This window comes from Primulina eburnea, chromosome 13, assembly GCF_022965805.1.
Source record: "Primulina eburnea isolate SZY01 chromosome 13, ASM2296580v1, whole genome shotgun sequence".
In the NCBI taxonomy this organism is placed as follows: Eukaryota; Viridiplantae; Streptophyta; class Magnoliopsida; order Lamiales; family Gesneriaceae; genus Primulina; species Primulina eburnea.
This window is the reverse complement of record NC_133113.1, coordinates 35647098-35662454: the sequence shown is the minus strand read 5'-3', so window position 1 is coordinate 35662454 and position 15357 is coordinate 35647098. Positions and strand designations below refer to the sequence as shown.

General features: G+C 49.9%; 2 protein-coding genes across 2 annotated transcripts; both read left to right on the top strand.

Moving 5' to 3' along the window:
- The first annotated feature begins 4828 nt into the window (after nt 1–4828).
- Nucleotides 4829–9627, top strand: LOC140810546 (uncharacterized). Its single transcript, XM_073168377.1, has 3 exons — nt 4829–6559; nt 6632–8843; nt 9110–9627. Exons 1-3 carry the CDS (start codon nt 4829–4831, stop codon nt 9625–9627), a joined length of 4461 nt encoding a protein of 1486 aa, XP_073024478.1.
- Nucleotides 9628–12620: 2993 nt separating this feature from the next.
- On the top strand, nt 12621–15105 carry LOC140810545 (uncharacterized). Its single transcript, XM_073168376.1, has 2 exons — nt 12621–13449; nt 13496–15105. Exons 1-2 carry the CDS (start codon nt 12621–12623, stop codon nt 15103–15105), a joined length of 2439 nt encoding a protein of 812 aa, XP_073024477.1.
- Nucleotides 15106–15357: the final 252 nt, after the last annotated feature.

The following is a 15357-nucleotide window of genomic DNA, read 5'->3' as shown; positions in this document are numbered from 1 at the left end:
TGGCTCGTCCGTTTGGCATTTTTTGGTGCTGTCTTTGGGGTTCGTATCCCTGATACCGAGGATTTCCGGTTATTCCTTAGTGCCTGGAAGCGGGATCTGGTCTGGGCTTCAGGGGCCATGTGAGGGAGTTTTCTCCCTTTCATTATTTTGTGGTTTCTCTGGACGGCTCGGAATGATGCGAAGCACCGCCAGCTCTCCATTTCTGGAGAGACGGTGAAGTTCCAGATCTTGTCTTACCTGCGCCTCGCCCATTCTGCGCGTACTGTCAAATCCAAGCATTGGGTGGGTTATTTCCAGGTGGCGCGATCGCTGGGGATTTCAGTTTGCTTCTACAGATATCATCGGACGGCGATTGTTCGTTGGCTTCGGCCGCCGTCTGGTTGTTTTAAGCTGAATGTGGATGGGAGTTCGAGAGGGAATCCTGGGGGATTCCTCGGTTGGTGGCGTCGTTCGTGATCATTCTGGGCGGGGTCTTGCTATCGTTCAGTGAGTTCATTGGAGCTGGGTCTACTATCCGAGCGGAACTCTGGGCGGTCTGGAGGGGTCTTATCCTTTGTTCTGATCTTTCTCTTTTCCCTCTTTGGATCGAGGTTGATTCTCAGATTTCTATTCAGATCCTCCGCTCTCGTCAGTGTCGTTGGGGGTTAGATCACATTGTGTCGAGGATTTTGGTTCTCTTGAGGGGACGTATGGTTCATATCTCGCATATATACCGGGAGGGTAATTCAGTGGCGGATGCTTTGGCGGCTAGGGCTCATAACCTTAGGCAGTTTACCTTAGATTTAGGTCCTTCCTTACCCAGCCATATCTCCATCCTTGCCCGTTCTGATCGTTCAGGGCTCCCTTACCTCAGATCCAGATATTCTTAGCCATTTGCAGCCCCTTCTTCCTTTTGGCTCTCTTTCTGTATCTATCTATATGTATTTATTTTTCTTGCAGGTCTTTTGTCCTTGGAGGTTGTTCTTTATCTCACATTTGAGCAGTGCTAGTTGGCCCAGACACTTGCACTTTCCGTGGTTTGTTCTTTTGGATTTGGATGGGTCCCAGTCCTGTCTCCATCGGTGCTTTTCTTTGGATTATTTCTGTTTTCCGGCAGGCGCTCACTGCAGGCTTCTCCTTGCCCGCCGCTTTCTTACTTTTATGCTCTCTGGTCGACATTTATGGTGGTTCTGGATGATCTATTTCAGTGGTTTCTCTGGCCCGGAGCCCCATTCATGTCGGGATTTATATAGTTTCTACTCTCGTTCCGTGCATTGGTGGCTCTGGATGATATGTTTTGGTTACTTTTTATTTCAGAGCTACAGTCATGTTTGGAGCTCTGATTTTATGTGCTCCGTCAGCTTTTTCCCTCTCCTTAGGTCTTCGAGCTGGATAACGGTCCTCCTTTTGTGTTTCGACCGTTTTTTGCACAGTGACTTTCCAGCTGCTTACTATTTTGACTGCCAGATCGGGTACAGCAGATCGATCTCGGTGTAGGTTCTATTCTTCAGTTTGGTATTACACTGGCAGATGGCTCAGATATGGGTACCATCGGTGGTCTTTTGCACCTATTTCTGAGCCGGATCTCTACTGCTTAGATAGATTTCGTTTTATTTCCATGTATTTAGCGTTGCTTCTTGATCTTCATATGTTTTATGCGCTTTACCTAGGGATTAGCTTTTGGCTCATTTACTTGCCACCCTAGATTCTGTTTTTTGTGTGTTGTGTAGTAGCTTTTCGAGAGGTCTTGGTATAGTCCCCCTCTCGTTAGGTTTTATGTTGTATCTTTGTTTTGATGATATATACAGGTAGGGGTCTGCCTAACCCCCCCGCTTCCGGCGGTGTTTTTAAAAAAAAAAAAAAAAAAAAACCCTAAACCCTAAACCCTAAACCCTTAAACCCTAAACCCTAAACCCAAAACCCTAAACCCAAAACCCTAAACCCAAAACCCAAAACCCAAAACCCTAAACCCTAAACCCTAAACCCCTAAACCCTAAACCCTAAACCCTAACCCCCTAAACCCTAAACCCTAAACCCTAAACCCTAAACCCCTAACCCCCTAACCCCGAAAACCCCTAACCCCTAACCCCTAAACCCCAACCCCCAACCCCTAAACCCTAACCCTAACCCCCCAACCGCCAACCCCCAACCCCCAAACCCCAAGACCCAAGACCCTAGACCCTAGACCCTAGACCCTAACCCCTAACCCCTAAACCCCTAAACCCAAAACCCAAACCCCTAAACCCTAAACCCTAAACCCTAAACCAAACCCTAAACCATTTTGCCCCCAAAAAATTTTCTCTGAAAAACACACAGTAAAACGTGAGAAAAAACACACTAAAACCGTCACTATTCACGCCCTACCTGCCGCCATGCCGCCGCCGCCGGATCCCGGCCGGCGAACCACCCCACCTGAACCGCCTCCTCACGGCGACCACCCTGTCCAAGTTTCAGTCCAATCGGAGTCCGGTAACCCCTCCAAATCGCCGATTGAAATCGCGCCATTTCCGTCCAAAATCACGTCGTCGCCGTGCACTGTTCCTCCCGGCGCCGACTACCTACCATCTGACTCGCCTCGAGCAGACGAGTCCATTCGTACCAGCCCCACTCTCAACCACTCAGTATTTACGCCGGAATCTTCTTCTGAAACTTCGCCTGCACTGTTCATCGCGGCGGCGGGAACTCTTCCGCTTCGTCCGGCCGATTCCGGTCATCTTTTTCCACAACAAGCCCTGATCTGGAATCGCGACAGTGAGACGATTCCATTGCCACAGGCCCCGTTCCCAACCGTGTTCTCCTCCGGCGGCAATTTTAGATCTACCGATTTCCACCCTCAAACCCTAGCTGCGTCGGAATGTTTCTCAAATTACTCCGGCGTGGCTGTTTCTTTGGCTAATTCCTCACTACCGTATACTCATCTATCCATGGGTTCTACAACCATTCCATCAATTTCAGAAAATTCGCCGTCGATCAAAAACCCCCAAATCGGTGAGATTCCGTTCACTTCACCGCCGATTTCAGGTAGTGTTCCGGCGAATATTTTCAATTCCTCTTCACAACATGATCGTCCAGTCATGGGTCGTGTTTTGCCTCAATCAATTTCTGGTTTCCGGCCACCGGTCGGAAACCCCCAATTTCTAGGGCAAAATCGAATTTACTCTCATCCTTTGATGCAATCGGCCCCTCTGCCGCCCGGTTCTAGTGGATTGAAGACCGGTTCCGTGATCTCCTCGCCGTCGCCGATCTTTGGTACATCTCCGGTGGTCAACTCGGTGGTCAACTCGGCCGGGTCAACTCAACGAGTTGACCGAGTCAACTCAGCGGTCAACAACTCGGGTATGGCTTCTAAATCTGATTCTCGTGCGACAAAGACGTTTCCGGTGTCATTTAGGGATGCTCTGGCCCCTACTTCCCCTCGCTCGGGGAAGAATGGCTTTGGAGATGTCTTGAATTCTATGGAAGACATGCCCCTGCCCACTTTAAAGAATGGGAAACCGGGTATTTTATTCCCGGATGAGGTAATGTCTTCTCTGACCGAGCCTTTTAAGTTTTCTTTAGTCGGGAAGATTTCTGGTAATAGATCCTTAGTCCCAAACTCGGGTATTTCTGCGGCATTTGCTCGTTTGGGATTGAAGCGATCTTTTGATTTGAGGTTCTTGCCTCGAGGTTTTTTGATCCTGTCTCTTCAGTGTGAAGAGGATTATGCGCTCTTTTGGACGCGTGGGCAGATGATGGTGGGACCTCTGGGGATCCGTTTTTCCAAATGGACCCCGGAATTCAATCTTCAGGAAGAATCTCCTATAGCCCCGGTTTGGGTGCGTTTCCCGGGTTTGCCCATTCACCTTTTTAACAAGAAAAGTCTTTTTGCCCTTGCCAAGATTGTGGGCAACCCGGTGAAAATGGATGACTTTACTGCTGACTCCTCTCGGAGTGCTTTTGCTCGAGTCTGTGTGGAGTTGAATGTCTTGGACCCACCTGTTCAGCAAATTTGGGTGGGCTGGGGTGATCATACCCAGGAGATTGATGTTGTTTATGAGAAAATACCTGGGTATTGCTTGGATTGCAAGATGTTGGGCCATTCGACCGATGTTTGCTATTCCCATGGGAAAAACCCTAGACCTGCTCGATCCAAGCCTGCTGATCGAGATCCTCCTCAGCCAGAGGCCCCTCCTGCTCCGGCACCTCCTCAAGGTGCTGTTCCTGTCCTTGTCCCGGGACCACAGCCCCAGCTTCATGTCAATGGCCACGGTCCCCGACGTAGACAGAGACGGAGGCCTGTTCGTCAGGCTCTCCCGAGGGATGATCCTCTTGCGTCGAACTCTTTTGGAGTTCTTTCCCATTTGCATGAGACAGAGGTCGGCTCTGAGGAGCTTGGATTAGGTGTTCCTCATCCCTCTGTCGTTTTGGGCTCTCATCAGGAGGCCCCTATTCCTGACCGTCCTGAGGTCACGGTGGCTGATGACGATGAGAGTGTTCCTTTTGTGGACTGCGTGGATGACCTTGGGTCTCCACGCCCGGATGTGGTGACTGTGTTTGTCCCCCCGGAGGCTTGTGTTGAAAATCATAGCAGTCACTCGGTCCCATCTTTTCCTGCATCCCCTGCTGATGCCACTTCTATGCTGGACGAGTTGATTGCTCGACAGGGACCCCCTACTCTCGAGATGATCCCCAGTCACATGTCGGCTGATGATCCTGATCAGGATTTTGATCGACATTCTGTGTCTGGAGTTAGCTGTGGGTCCGAGTGTAGTATTTTGGACACTGACATGTCCAACCCCAGAAAAAGACCTCAGGATGATGGTCGGCGATCGCATAAAAAGCGATCGGGTCCTTCTTCCACCCGTTCCCCATGAATTGTTTGATCTGGAATATCCGGGGACTTCGGAGTTCGGAGTCCCAGCAGAGGCTTCATGCCTTTGTGAAGGAGAAACAGGTTAAGGTTTTGGCTGTTTTGGAGCCCATGATTGATCTGGATCCGAGATTCATGACTCGCCGTTTGGGGTTTTCTGGAGTCATTTCTAATCACTCCGGTCATATCTGGGTATTTTTTGCTGCTGATGTGAGGGCGGAGTGTGTTTTTGATCATGCTCAGTTCCTTCACATCAGAGTCTCTGCCTCTTTCTTACCGACAGAGATATTTTGTTCTTTTGTCTATGCTAGATGTGATTATGTCCAGCGTAGGGATCTTTGGGCTTCTTTGCTTTTGGTTAAGCCTGTTTTGGGTCCCTGGCTGGTTGGGGGCGATTTTAATGTCGTCAGGGATGCGTCTGAGTGCTTGGGCTCCCGTGGTGGTAGGTTGCTACCCATGGAGGAGTTCAACAATTTTATTATTGATTCTGGTCTTATCGATGCTGGTTTTGAGGGGTCTTCGTTCACTTGGACGAATAAGACCATTTGGAAGCGGTTGGACAGGGTCTTGGTTTCTGTTGATTGGGGAGATCATTTCAGCTCGATTCGGGTTGAGCATCTCGCCCGTACTGTCTCGGATCACTGTCCGCTTTTGGTTACCGCTCCTGTTTTTGCCCGTGGGCCGAGCTCGTTTCGCTTCCAGCGAATGTGGGTTAGGCACCATGGTTTTTTGCAGACTGTGAGGCTTAATTGGAATCTGCCATGCAGTCTGAGCGGCATGCCTCGGCTTTTTGCCAAGATGAAGCGTCTCAAGAATCACCTCCGGTGGTGGAATCGGGATGTTTTTGGTAACATCTTTGATAGACTCACTGAGGCTGAGAGGGCTGTTCGTTCAGCTGAGGATGTCTGTGAGGCCGACCCTTCTGACGCGAATTGGACTTCCCTGTCCGATCGCAATGAGGATCTGGCTCGTATCACCGCCATGGAGGCGGATTTTTGGAAACAGAAAGCGGCTTGCCATTGGCTTGAGGATGGTGAGCGGAACACCAGACTCTTCCATAATATGGTGAGGAAAAAGCGTGTGGCGAATAAAATTTTCCGCATATGGGAGAATGGGGTTTGCCTGACGTCTCAGGATTTGATTCAGCAGTCGGGAGCCTTGTTTTTCCAGGATCTGCTTACAGGGGAGCCCTCTGCGCTCGATTGCCCTGATTTTTCGGGTTTTCTCTCGGTTATCTCTGATGTGGAGAATGACGGTATTGCTGCGATTCCCTCTTTGGAGGAGGTCCGCGCGACCGTCTTCTCTATCCACCCTGATAGTGTTGCTGGCCCTGATGGCTTTTCTTCGGCGTTCTTTCAGTATTGCTGGGAGATTGTCCATCAGGACGTTTTTGGTGCTGTTCTTGATTTTTTCCAGGGTTCTCCTATGCCTCGGGGCTTTACCGCCACCACGATCACTCTTATTCCCAAAGTCGAGGGTGCACGCGCTTGGTCGGACTTCCGTCCGATCAGTCTGTGTAATGTCACGAACAAAATCATCTCGAAGCTGTTGTACTCTCGATTGAGGGATGTGGTGGAGAGACTTGTTTCCCCGAATCAGAGTGGCTTCGTTCCGGGTCGGATGATCTCTGATAATATCCTCCTTGCCCAGGAGCTCACTCACAGCATTACTCTCCCCTCTCGTGGTGGTAATGTCATCTTGAAGTTGGATATGGCCAAGGCCTATGATAGGGTCCAGTGGCATTTCCTATTTGACGTTATGAGACATTTTGGTTTTTCAGAGCGTGTTGTGGCTTTGGTCTAGGCCTGTATTTCCCATTGTCATTTCTCTGTGAACATCAATGGCTCTCTCTCGGGGTTTTTTGGTTCCACCAGAGGCCTCCGACAGGGCGATCCATTGTCTCCCCTTCTCTTCGTTTTGGGGGCGGAGTATCTCTCTCGTGGCCTTGACCGACTCTACCTGCAGCATCCTGCGCTTAGGTATCGTTCTGATTGTGATATTCTGATTTCCCACCTGGCTTATGCTGATGATGTCATTATTTTTGCCAGTGGTGGGTCTCGTGGTATGCAGCGCCTTGTCGATTTTCTGCATCACTACGAGAACTGTTCGGGGCAGCGTGTGAATGCTGCCAAGAGTTCTTTGATTTTGCCTCCGAGGTGCTCTGAGCGCCTCCGCTCCCGGATTCTGCGCATCACCGGGTTCGCCGAGGGCCATCTGCCCCTCAAGTACCTCGGAGTTCCCCTTTATCGGGGTAATCGCACATGCTCCCTTTTTGAGCCCCTCCTACAGTCTGTTCGTAGGAAGTTAGAGGGTTGGGAGACTCGGACCCTCTCCCCGGGTAGCCGCATGACCCTGATACGTAGCGTGCTCCTCTCCATGCCGATTTATCTGTTTCAGGTGGTTCAGCCACCTCTGGCTGTCATGGAGAAGCTTGAGCGGGCCTTCAATGCCTTCCTCTGGGGGTCGAGACCCTTGGAAAAGAAGTGGCACTGGGCCCGGTGGTCCCGGGCTTGCCTCCCCGTTCTTGAGGGGGGCCTTGGATTCCGCAGATTGAAAGATCTCGTGGAATGTTTCTCTATTAAATTATGGTTCAGATTTCGGCAGGGATCCTCTCTTTGGGCGAGATTCCTTCTACGGAAGTATTGCCGGCTGGTTGCTCCTGCCTGTGTCCCCGCCCGTGCTTCTATTTCCCCCATTTGGCGTCGTCTCCTCAGGATCCGCCCTCGCGCGGAGCCTGGCATTCGCTGGCGAGTTGGTCTCGGAGATGTTTCCTTTTGGGATGACACTTGGTTTGGGGACGTTCCTTTGTCCTCCCGGTGTGTGGTCCGCGGGGGCCGTGATGTTCGGGTCTCTCATTTTCTGTCTGAGGGGTCCTGGGATTTTGATCGCCTTTGTGCGGTTGTTGCTCCTTCGGTTGCCGAGGAGATTGTTTTGATCCCTGTTCTTTCGGGAGACCCTGATCTGGCACGTTGGATCCATAGCTCCGATGGTGCTTTCTCTGTGAGATCTGCTTGGGAGCTGATCCGTCAGCATGCTCCGTCTTCCGATATATTCCGCCCGTGCTGGGGGAGTTGGTTGAGGCCTACCATGTCGTTCTTCCTTTGGAGATTCTGGCATCAGTGGCTCCCTGTTGATGAGGTGCTCCAGCGCCGGGGTTTTGCATTAGCCTCGAGATGTCAGTGTTGTGATATGTCTGAGACATTCACACACATATTCATTAGCAGCCCGGTTGCTCGGTCTGTCTGGCACTTCTTTGGCGCCGTGTTTCGGGTTCGTATTCCCGACACTGAGGATTTCAGTTTGTTCCTCAGTGCGTGGAAGAGAGATTTGGTCTGGTCCCGGGGGGGCCATGTGCGGGAGTTTCTCCCCTGCATCGTTCTGTGGTTCCTCTGGACTGCGCGGAACGATGCGAAGCACCGTCACCTCCCTGTTTCTGGGGAGACGGTGAAGTATCAGATTTTGTATTACTTGCGTCTTGCCCACTCTGCGCGTACTGTCAAGCCCAGACATTGGCTGGGTGTGTTTCAGGTGGCGAGATTGCTGGGTATTTCGGTTGCTCTCCACAGATTCCATAGGACGGCGATTGTTCGCTGGCTGCGACCGCCGTCCGGGTGCTTCAAGCTTAATGTGGATGGGAGCTCGCGTGGTATTTCTGGGGACTCCTCTGCTGGTGGTGTTGTTCGGGATGATTCCGGGAGGGTTGTGCTCTCATTCAGCGAGTTCATCGGAGCTGGGTCTTCTCTTCGGGCTGAGCTTTGGGCGGTTTGGAGGGGTCTTCTCCTTTGTTCTGATCATTCTTTTTTCCCTCTTTGGATCGAGCTTGACTCTCTGACTTCTATTCAGCTCATTCGTTCCCGTCGATGTTGCTGGGGTCTTGATCACATTGTATCCAGGATTCTGGTCCTTTTGAGGGGGCGGTCTGTTCATATTTCGCATATATTCCGGGAGGGTAACTCGGTGGCGGATGCGTTGGCGGCGAGGGCCCAGACCCTTAGGCACTTTACCTTAGAGTTAGGTCCCTCCCTCCCTAGGCACATTTCCATACTTGCACGTTCGGATACCTCCGGACTTCCCTACCTGAGATATAGATGTTCTTAGCTGTTTGCAGCCCTTCCCTTCACTTGGATCCATTTCTTCTGACTTTCTATCTATATATATATATATATATGTTTATTTTTTCTTTGCAGGTACTGTTCTTTTGGGGGGTTCTTTTCTCCCCCGTCTTGCCAGTCTGGTGTGAGTGGGCCCAAACACTCGCACACTACTTGTTTGGTCTCCTAGGGATTAGGTGGGCTCTTGCACTTACCCTATTGGTGCTTTTCTTTGGCCCTCTCATATTCCCTGGAGCGCTATTTCTGTTTGTGGCTCTCTTTGGTCCATTTCTGGCTCCTGGCGGGCGCTTACTGCAGGTTGTCCTTGCCCGCCGTATCAGTTCTTTTACAGGAGTTTACTGGATGTCGTGGTGGTTCCAGGGATTATTCCCGGACGAACCTCTTCATTGTTATGATACCTTCGTCAGATTTATACTTCAGATGCTGGATCCTTTTTGTCCTGGCTGGATTGCGATCTTCATTTTGCCCTTTTATCGTCTTTGGACAGTGATTTCCTGGCCAGATCTTATGATCACTGTGGGGATTCATACAGTTACCTGGTCTCAGATTAGCGTCGTTCTGACAGACCGGCGTCTTCAGGGTGATGGTTCAGAGATGAGAGCTTCTTCATGGATTCCGCACTCATCTTACAGTTATCATTTGATCTTCTCGGCGTGTTGCCACTTAGCGCTGCTCGTATTTGATTAGCTTCTGGCGCACTTTTTGTCGTAGTCTAGGGTTATTTTGTTTACGTATTTTTGTCCCTAGGCTACTTTGTCTTTATGTTTCCACTGCTTTAGCCTTTTCGAGGAGGTCTTGGTGTAGTCCCCCTCCTCTTTTAGGTTTTCTTTCTGTTGTTACTTTTTATTTTGTGGATATATACAGGTAGGGGTCTGCCTAACCCCCCCGCATCCGGCGGTGTTTTCCGGAAAAAAAAAAAAAAAAAAAAAACCCTAAACCCTAAACCCTAAACCCTAAACCCCAAACCCCAAACCCCAAACCCCACACCCCAAACCCGAGACCCCACACCCGAGACCCGAGACCCGAGACCCGAGACCCTAGACCCTAGACCCTAGACCCAAGACCCAAGACCCTAGACCCTAGACCCAAGACCCAAGACCCAAGACCCTAGACCCTAGACCCTAAACCCCTACCCCTAAACCCCTAAACCCTAAACCCTAAACCCCTAACCCCCTAACCCCCTAACCCTAAACCCCAAACCCTAAAAAATAAAAAAAAATAAAAAAAACCCTAAACCCTAAACCCAAAACCCAAAACCCCAAAACCCCGACCCCGACCCCAGACCCCAACCCCTAACCCCGAAACCCCAAACCCCCAACCCCTAGACCCTAGACCCCTAGACCCCTGACCCCTGACCCTAGACCCCTACACCCTAGACCCCAGACCCCTACACCCGATACCCGAGACCCCAAACCCTCAACCCTCAACCCCAAAACCCAAAACCCAACACCCTAGACCCCTAACCCCTAACGCCTAAACCCTAAACCCGACCCCTAAACCCTAAACCCAAAACCCTAGACTCGCCTCAGGCCGGCGGTTCTTTTGGTACCAACCCCGCCGTAAATAGCTCAGCCCACCACCTGCAATCGGCGTGCCAAGTTACGCCTGTACTGTTCACGAAATCGTCGGAATTTCCTTCTTCGATTCCGGATGATTCTCCTATTGTCTGTCAAATCCAAAGCCCGATCTGTGATCCCCACTGCATGGCAATCAAAACGCCTCAACCAATTGCACAATCCCCGTTCGCCGGCGCCGGGAATTTTAGATCTGAGAATTTTCAGGCGGGTGTCACTTTTCCGTCATCTTCTCAGGTCAATTTCTCCACCGTTTCAGATCCTTTCCTCAATTACTCTTCAAGATCCCTTCGTCCCATGCTTGGGTCGTGTTTTGCCATCCTCAATTTCAGGTTTCCGGCCACCGGTCGGAAACCCCTCTTTTCTAGGGCAAACTCAAGTTTCTTCAACTTTTTTGGTTCAATCGAACCCTCCAATGCCCGAGTCTGCTCAAATTGGTACCGGTTCTGGACTCCCCTCACCGTCGCCGATCCAAGGTGGTGCTCCGGCAGGTAACTCACTAGTCAACTCGGTCGAGTCAAACCGCCGGGTGGAACGAGTTGACTCGACAGTCAACCCTTGTGCTGAAACAGTCAAAACAGGTACGCGTGTTCCTACTCCTCTTACTGTGTCATTTCGTGATATCCTGACTCCACCGTCCCCTCGGACGGCCAAGAAAAGCTTTGATGAGTTGCACAATTCAATGAATGACATGCCTGTGCCGATTCTTCGGAATGGAAAACCGGGTATCCTCTTCCCGGATGAGGTTATTTCTTTCCTGGCAGAACCTTTCAAATTTGCTCTGGTTGGAAAAATTTCAGGTAATCGATCTCTAGTTCCAAATTCTGGTATTTCTGCGGCTTTTGCTAAATTGGGGCTAGTTAGATCTTTTGACTTAAAATTCATGCCTCGGGGTTTTCTTGTTCTCACACTTGCTTGTGAAGAAGACTATGCGTTCTTTTGGACTAAAGGGGTTATGCAAGTGGGACCTCTGTCGGTCCGCTTCTCTAAGTAGGCGCCAGAGTTTAATCTTCAGGAGGAGTCACCCATTGCTCCTGTTTGGATCCGCTTCCCGGGTCTTCCCCCTCATTTGTTTTCTAAGCAAAGTCTATTTGCTTTGGCCAAAATTGTGGGGAAACCGGTGAAGATGGATGACCATACTGCAGACTCTACTCGGGGTGCTTTTGCCCGAGTCTGTGTTGAAATTAATGTGTTGGAAACGCCAGTCAAAGAAATTTGGGTGGGTTGGGGTGATCATGCTCAAGAAATTGAAGTCATTTATGAGCGCATCCCCGGGTACTGCACGGATTGCAAAATGCTGGGTCATTCGACCAGTGTTTGTTATTCCCATGGCAAAAACCCAAAACCCGTTCGTCCTAAGCCTGCTGACCGTGCTCCAGGTCAGTCTCCCACTTCAACAGAGCCTGCCCCACCAGGGGGTGTTGATCCTCGTTTTAATTTGGGGACCCAGCCTCAGCTTCAGAAAACTGGCACGGGTCCCAGACGAAGAGGGAGAAAGAGGCCAGTTCGGCAGGTTCTTCCAAGAAAGAATCCTCTTGAGTTGAATCCTTTTGAGGTGCTCTCGCATGGGCAGGATGCGGAGCCTGATCATGTTGGCTTAGATTGTGTTGATGCGGATCCTCCATGTGGTAATCTGGAGGATGCCGGTGTTGGGTCTTCTGGAAAGGATCAATTGGAGTCTGTTTTTGTTGAGAGTGTGATCCTCAGTGATGAGGTTATTGATGGAGGGTTACAGTTGGATGATTGTGTGGATGGTATTGGGGTACCGTCTACTTCTGAGTTGCCTGTGTTTGGTTCTCTGGGGCCTTGCACTTTGAATCACAGCAGTCATTCCATCCCCTCTGTTCCTTTGTCTCCTGATGATGCTTCTTCTGCGATTGAGGAATTGGTTGCTAGGCAGGGTCCTTATGTCAGTGAGTTGGTCTTTCGGCTGGAATCTGCTGGAGATACTGATCAGGAATTTGATCGGCATTCTGAGTCGGGTGATGGTTGTAGGTCTGACAGTCGTATTCTGGATGCTGATATGGGGGATATTAAGAAAAATAAGGAGAATGCTTTTCATAGGTCGCGTAAAAAACGACAGGGCGGTTCTGGTGCCCATTCTCCATGAATTTTCTCATATGGAATGTCAGGGGGCTCCGGAGCTCGGAGTCTCAACAGAGGCTACATGCCCATGTTAAAGAAAAGAGAGTCAAGATCTTGGCTATTTTGGAACCCATGATTGATCTAGATGTTCGTTTTATGACTCGTCGTTTTGGTTTTTCTCGAGTTATATCGAACTCCTCGGGTCATATCTGGGTTTTTTTTGCTGAGGATGTGATGGTTGAGTGTCTCCTTGATCACACTCAATTCCTTCACTTCAGGGTTTCTGCTAGTTTTTTGCCGACCACTGTGTATTGTTCCTTTGTTTATGCTAAGTGTGACTACATTGGGCGCAGACAGCTTTGGACTTCTTTGCTTCAGGTTAAGCCTGATCAGGGTCCTTGGCTTGTTGGTGGCGACTTTAATGTAGTTAGGAATTCGTCTGAGTGTTTGGGTTCTTCTGGTGGGCGGTTACTTCCCATGGAAGAATTTAATCATTTTATTTTGGATTCTGGGTTAGTGGATGCTGGTTTTGAGGGGTCTTCGTTCACGTGGACGAACAAGACCATTTGGAAGCGTCTTGATCGGGTTTTTGTGTATGTTGATTGGGGTGACCATTTTCATTCTATTCGTGTGGAACACCTCATTCGTACAGTCTCTGATCATTGTCCTCTTTTTGTGTCAGTCCCGGTATTTGCTAGTGGGCCGAGTTCTTTTCGCTTTCAGAGCATGTGGCTCAGGCACCACGGTTTTTTGCAGACGGTGAGGCTTAATTGGAATTTGCCGTGTCAATTGAATGGCATGCACCGTCTTTCTGTTGGATGTTTTGAGGCATTATGGCTTTTCAGAGCAGGTTGTGTCGCTGATATCTGCCTGCATTTCTCATTGCCAATTTTCAGTTAATATCAATGGTTCCCTCACCGGATTCTTTGGATCCACTAGGGGTCTCCGACAGGGGGATCCTTTGTCCCCTCTTCTTTTCATTCTGGGGGCTGAGTACCTTTCGCGTGGGCTTGATCGTCTTTATCGTCAGTATCCTGCGATTAGGTACCGATCTGGTTGTGAACTCCCTCTTTCCCACCTGGCTTATGCTGATGATATCATTATTTTTGCCAATGGTGGGACTCGTGAGATGAACAGTCTCATGGATTTTTTGCATCACTATGAAAACTTCTCGGGGCAGTTGGTGAATGCATTTAAGAGCGTCATTATTTTGCCTCCGAGGTGTTCTGGTCGTACTCATGCCCGTCTCCTTCGTATCACTGGGTTTGGGGAGGGTTATTTTCCTATCAAATACCTCGGAGTTCCTTTGTTTCGTGGGAATAGAGTTTGCTCTCTTTTTGATCCTCTTGTGCAGATGGTGAGTAAGAAGTTGGAGGGTTGGGAGCTTAAAACTCTTTCCCCGAGAAGCCGTATGACACTCCTTAGGAGTGTCCTCCTTTCGGTTCCCATTTATATGTTCCAGGTAGTCCAGCCACCTCTGGCAGTTATGGAGAGGCTTGAGAATGTTTTCAATGATTTCCTGTGGGGATCCAGACCCTTGGATAAGAAATGGCATTGGGCGAGGTGGTCTCGTGCGTGTCTTCCTGTCTCTGAAGGGGGTCTTGGATTTCGCAGGCTCAAAGATATTGTGGAAAGCTTCTCCATTAAATTATGGTTTCGTTTTTGTCAAGGTTCCTCACTATGGGCCAAATTCATGATGAGGAAATACTGCCAGTTGGTGCATCCAGCTTTTGTTTCAGCTGATGGGCTCATTTCTCCCACTTGGCATCGTTTGCTTAAGATTAGGGCTCGTGCTGAATCTGGCATTCGATGGAGAATTGGGATGGGAGATGTTAATTTTTGGGATGACATCTGGTGTGGGGATGTTCCCTTGTCTAGTCAGGTGCTGGTTCGGGGGGCTCGGGGTGTCCGTGTCTCTTACTTTCTTTCAGATGGGGTTTGGGATTTTGACCTCCTCTGTTCAGTTGTCCCTCCCTCTGTTGCTGAGACTATTACTCTGATCCCAATTGCATCGGGGGAGCATGATTCGGCTGTTTGGGTGCATAGTTCTGACGGTGTTTTTTCGCTGAAATCCGCATGGGAGCTTGTCCGCTTGAGAGACCAAGTTTCTGATATCTTCACTCCTTGCTGGGGCAGTGGGCTGAGGCCTACTATGTCTTTCTTCCTCTGGAGGTTTTGGCATCAATGGCTTCCAGTTGACGATGTGCTTCAGCGTCGTGGTTTCGAGCTGGCGTCTAAATGTCAGTGTTGTGAGATGCCTGAGACATTCACGCACATTTTCATTGATTGCCCTCTTACCAGGTCTGTATGGCATTACTTTGGGGCTGTTTTTCATGTCCGTATTCCCCTTACCACTGATTTCAAACTCTTCCTCAGTGCTTGGAAGAGGCATCCGGGGTGGACTCCTAGGGGCCACGTGAAGGAGTTTTTGCCTTTCATTTTTTTATGGTTTCTCTGGACGGCTCGTAACGATGCGAAACACCGTCATTTGCACTATTTCTGCTGAGACTGTTAAGTCTCAGATTTTGTCCTATTTACGTCTCGCTCACGCTGCGTCTACTGTTAAGCCCATGCACTGGCGTGGTGTTTTGCATGCTGCGAGGTCGCTGGGGTTTTTTGTTGATATGCGCAGGGTTCATAAAATGGCGATTGTCTGTTGGTTGAGACCGTCGGTTGGGTGCTTCAAACTGAATGTGGATGGGAGTTCGAGAGGTAGTCCTGGAGCTTCTACTGTTGGTGGTGTTGTTCGTGACTCCTC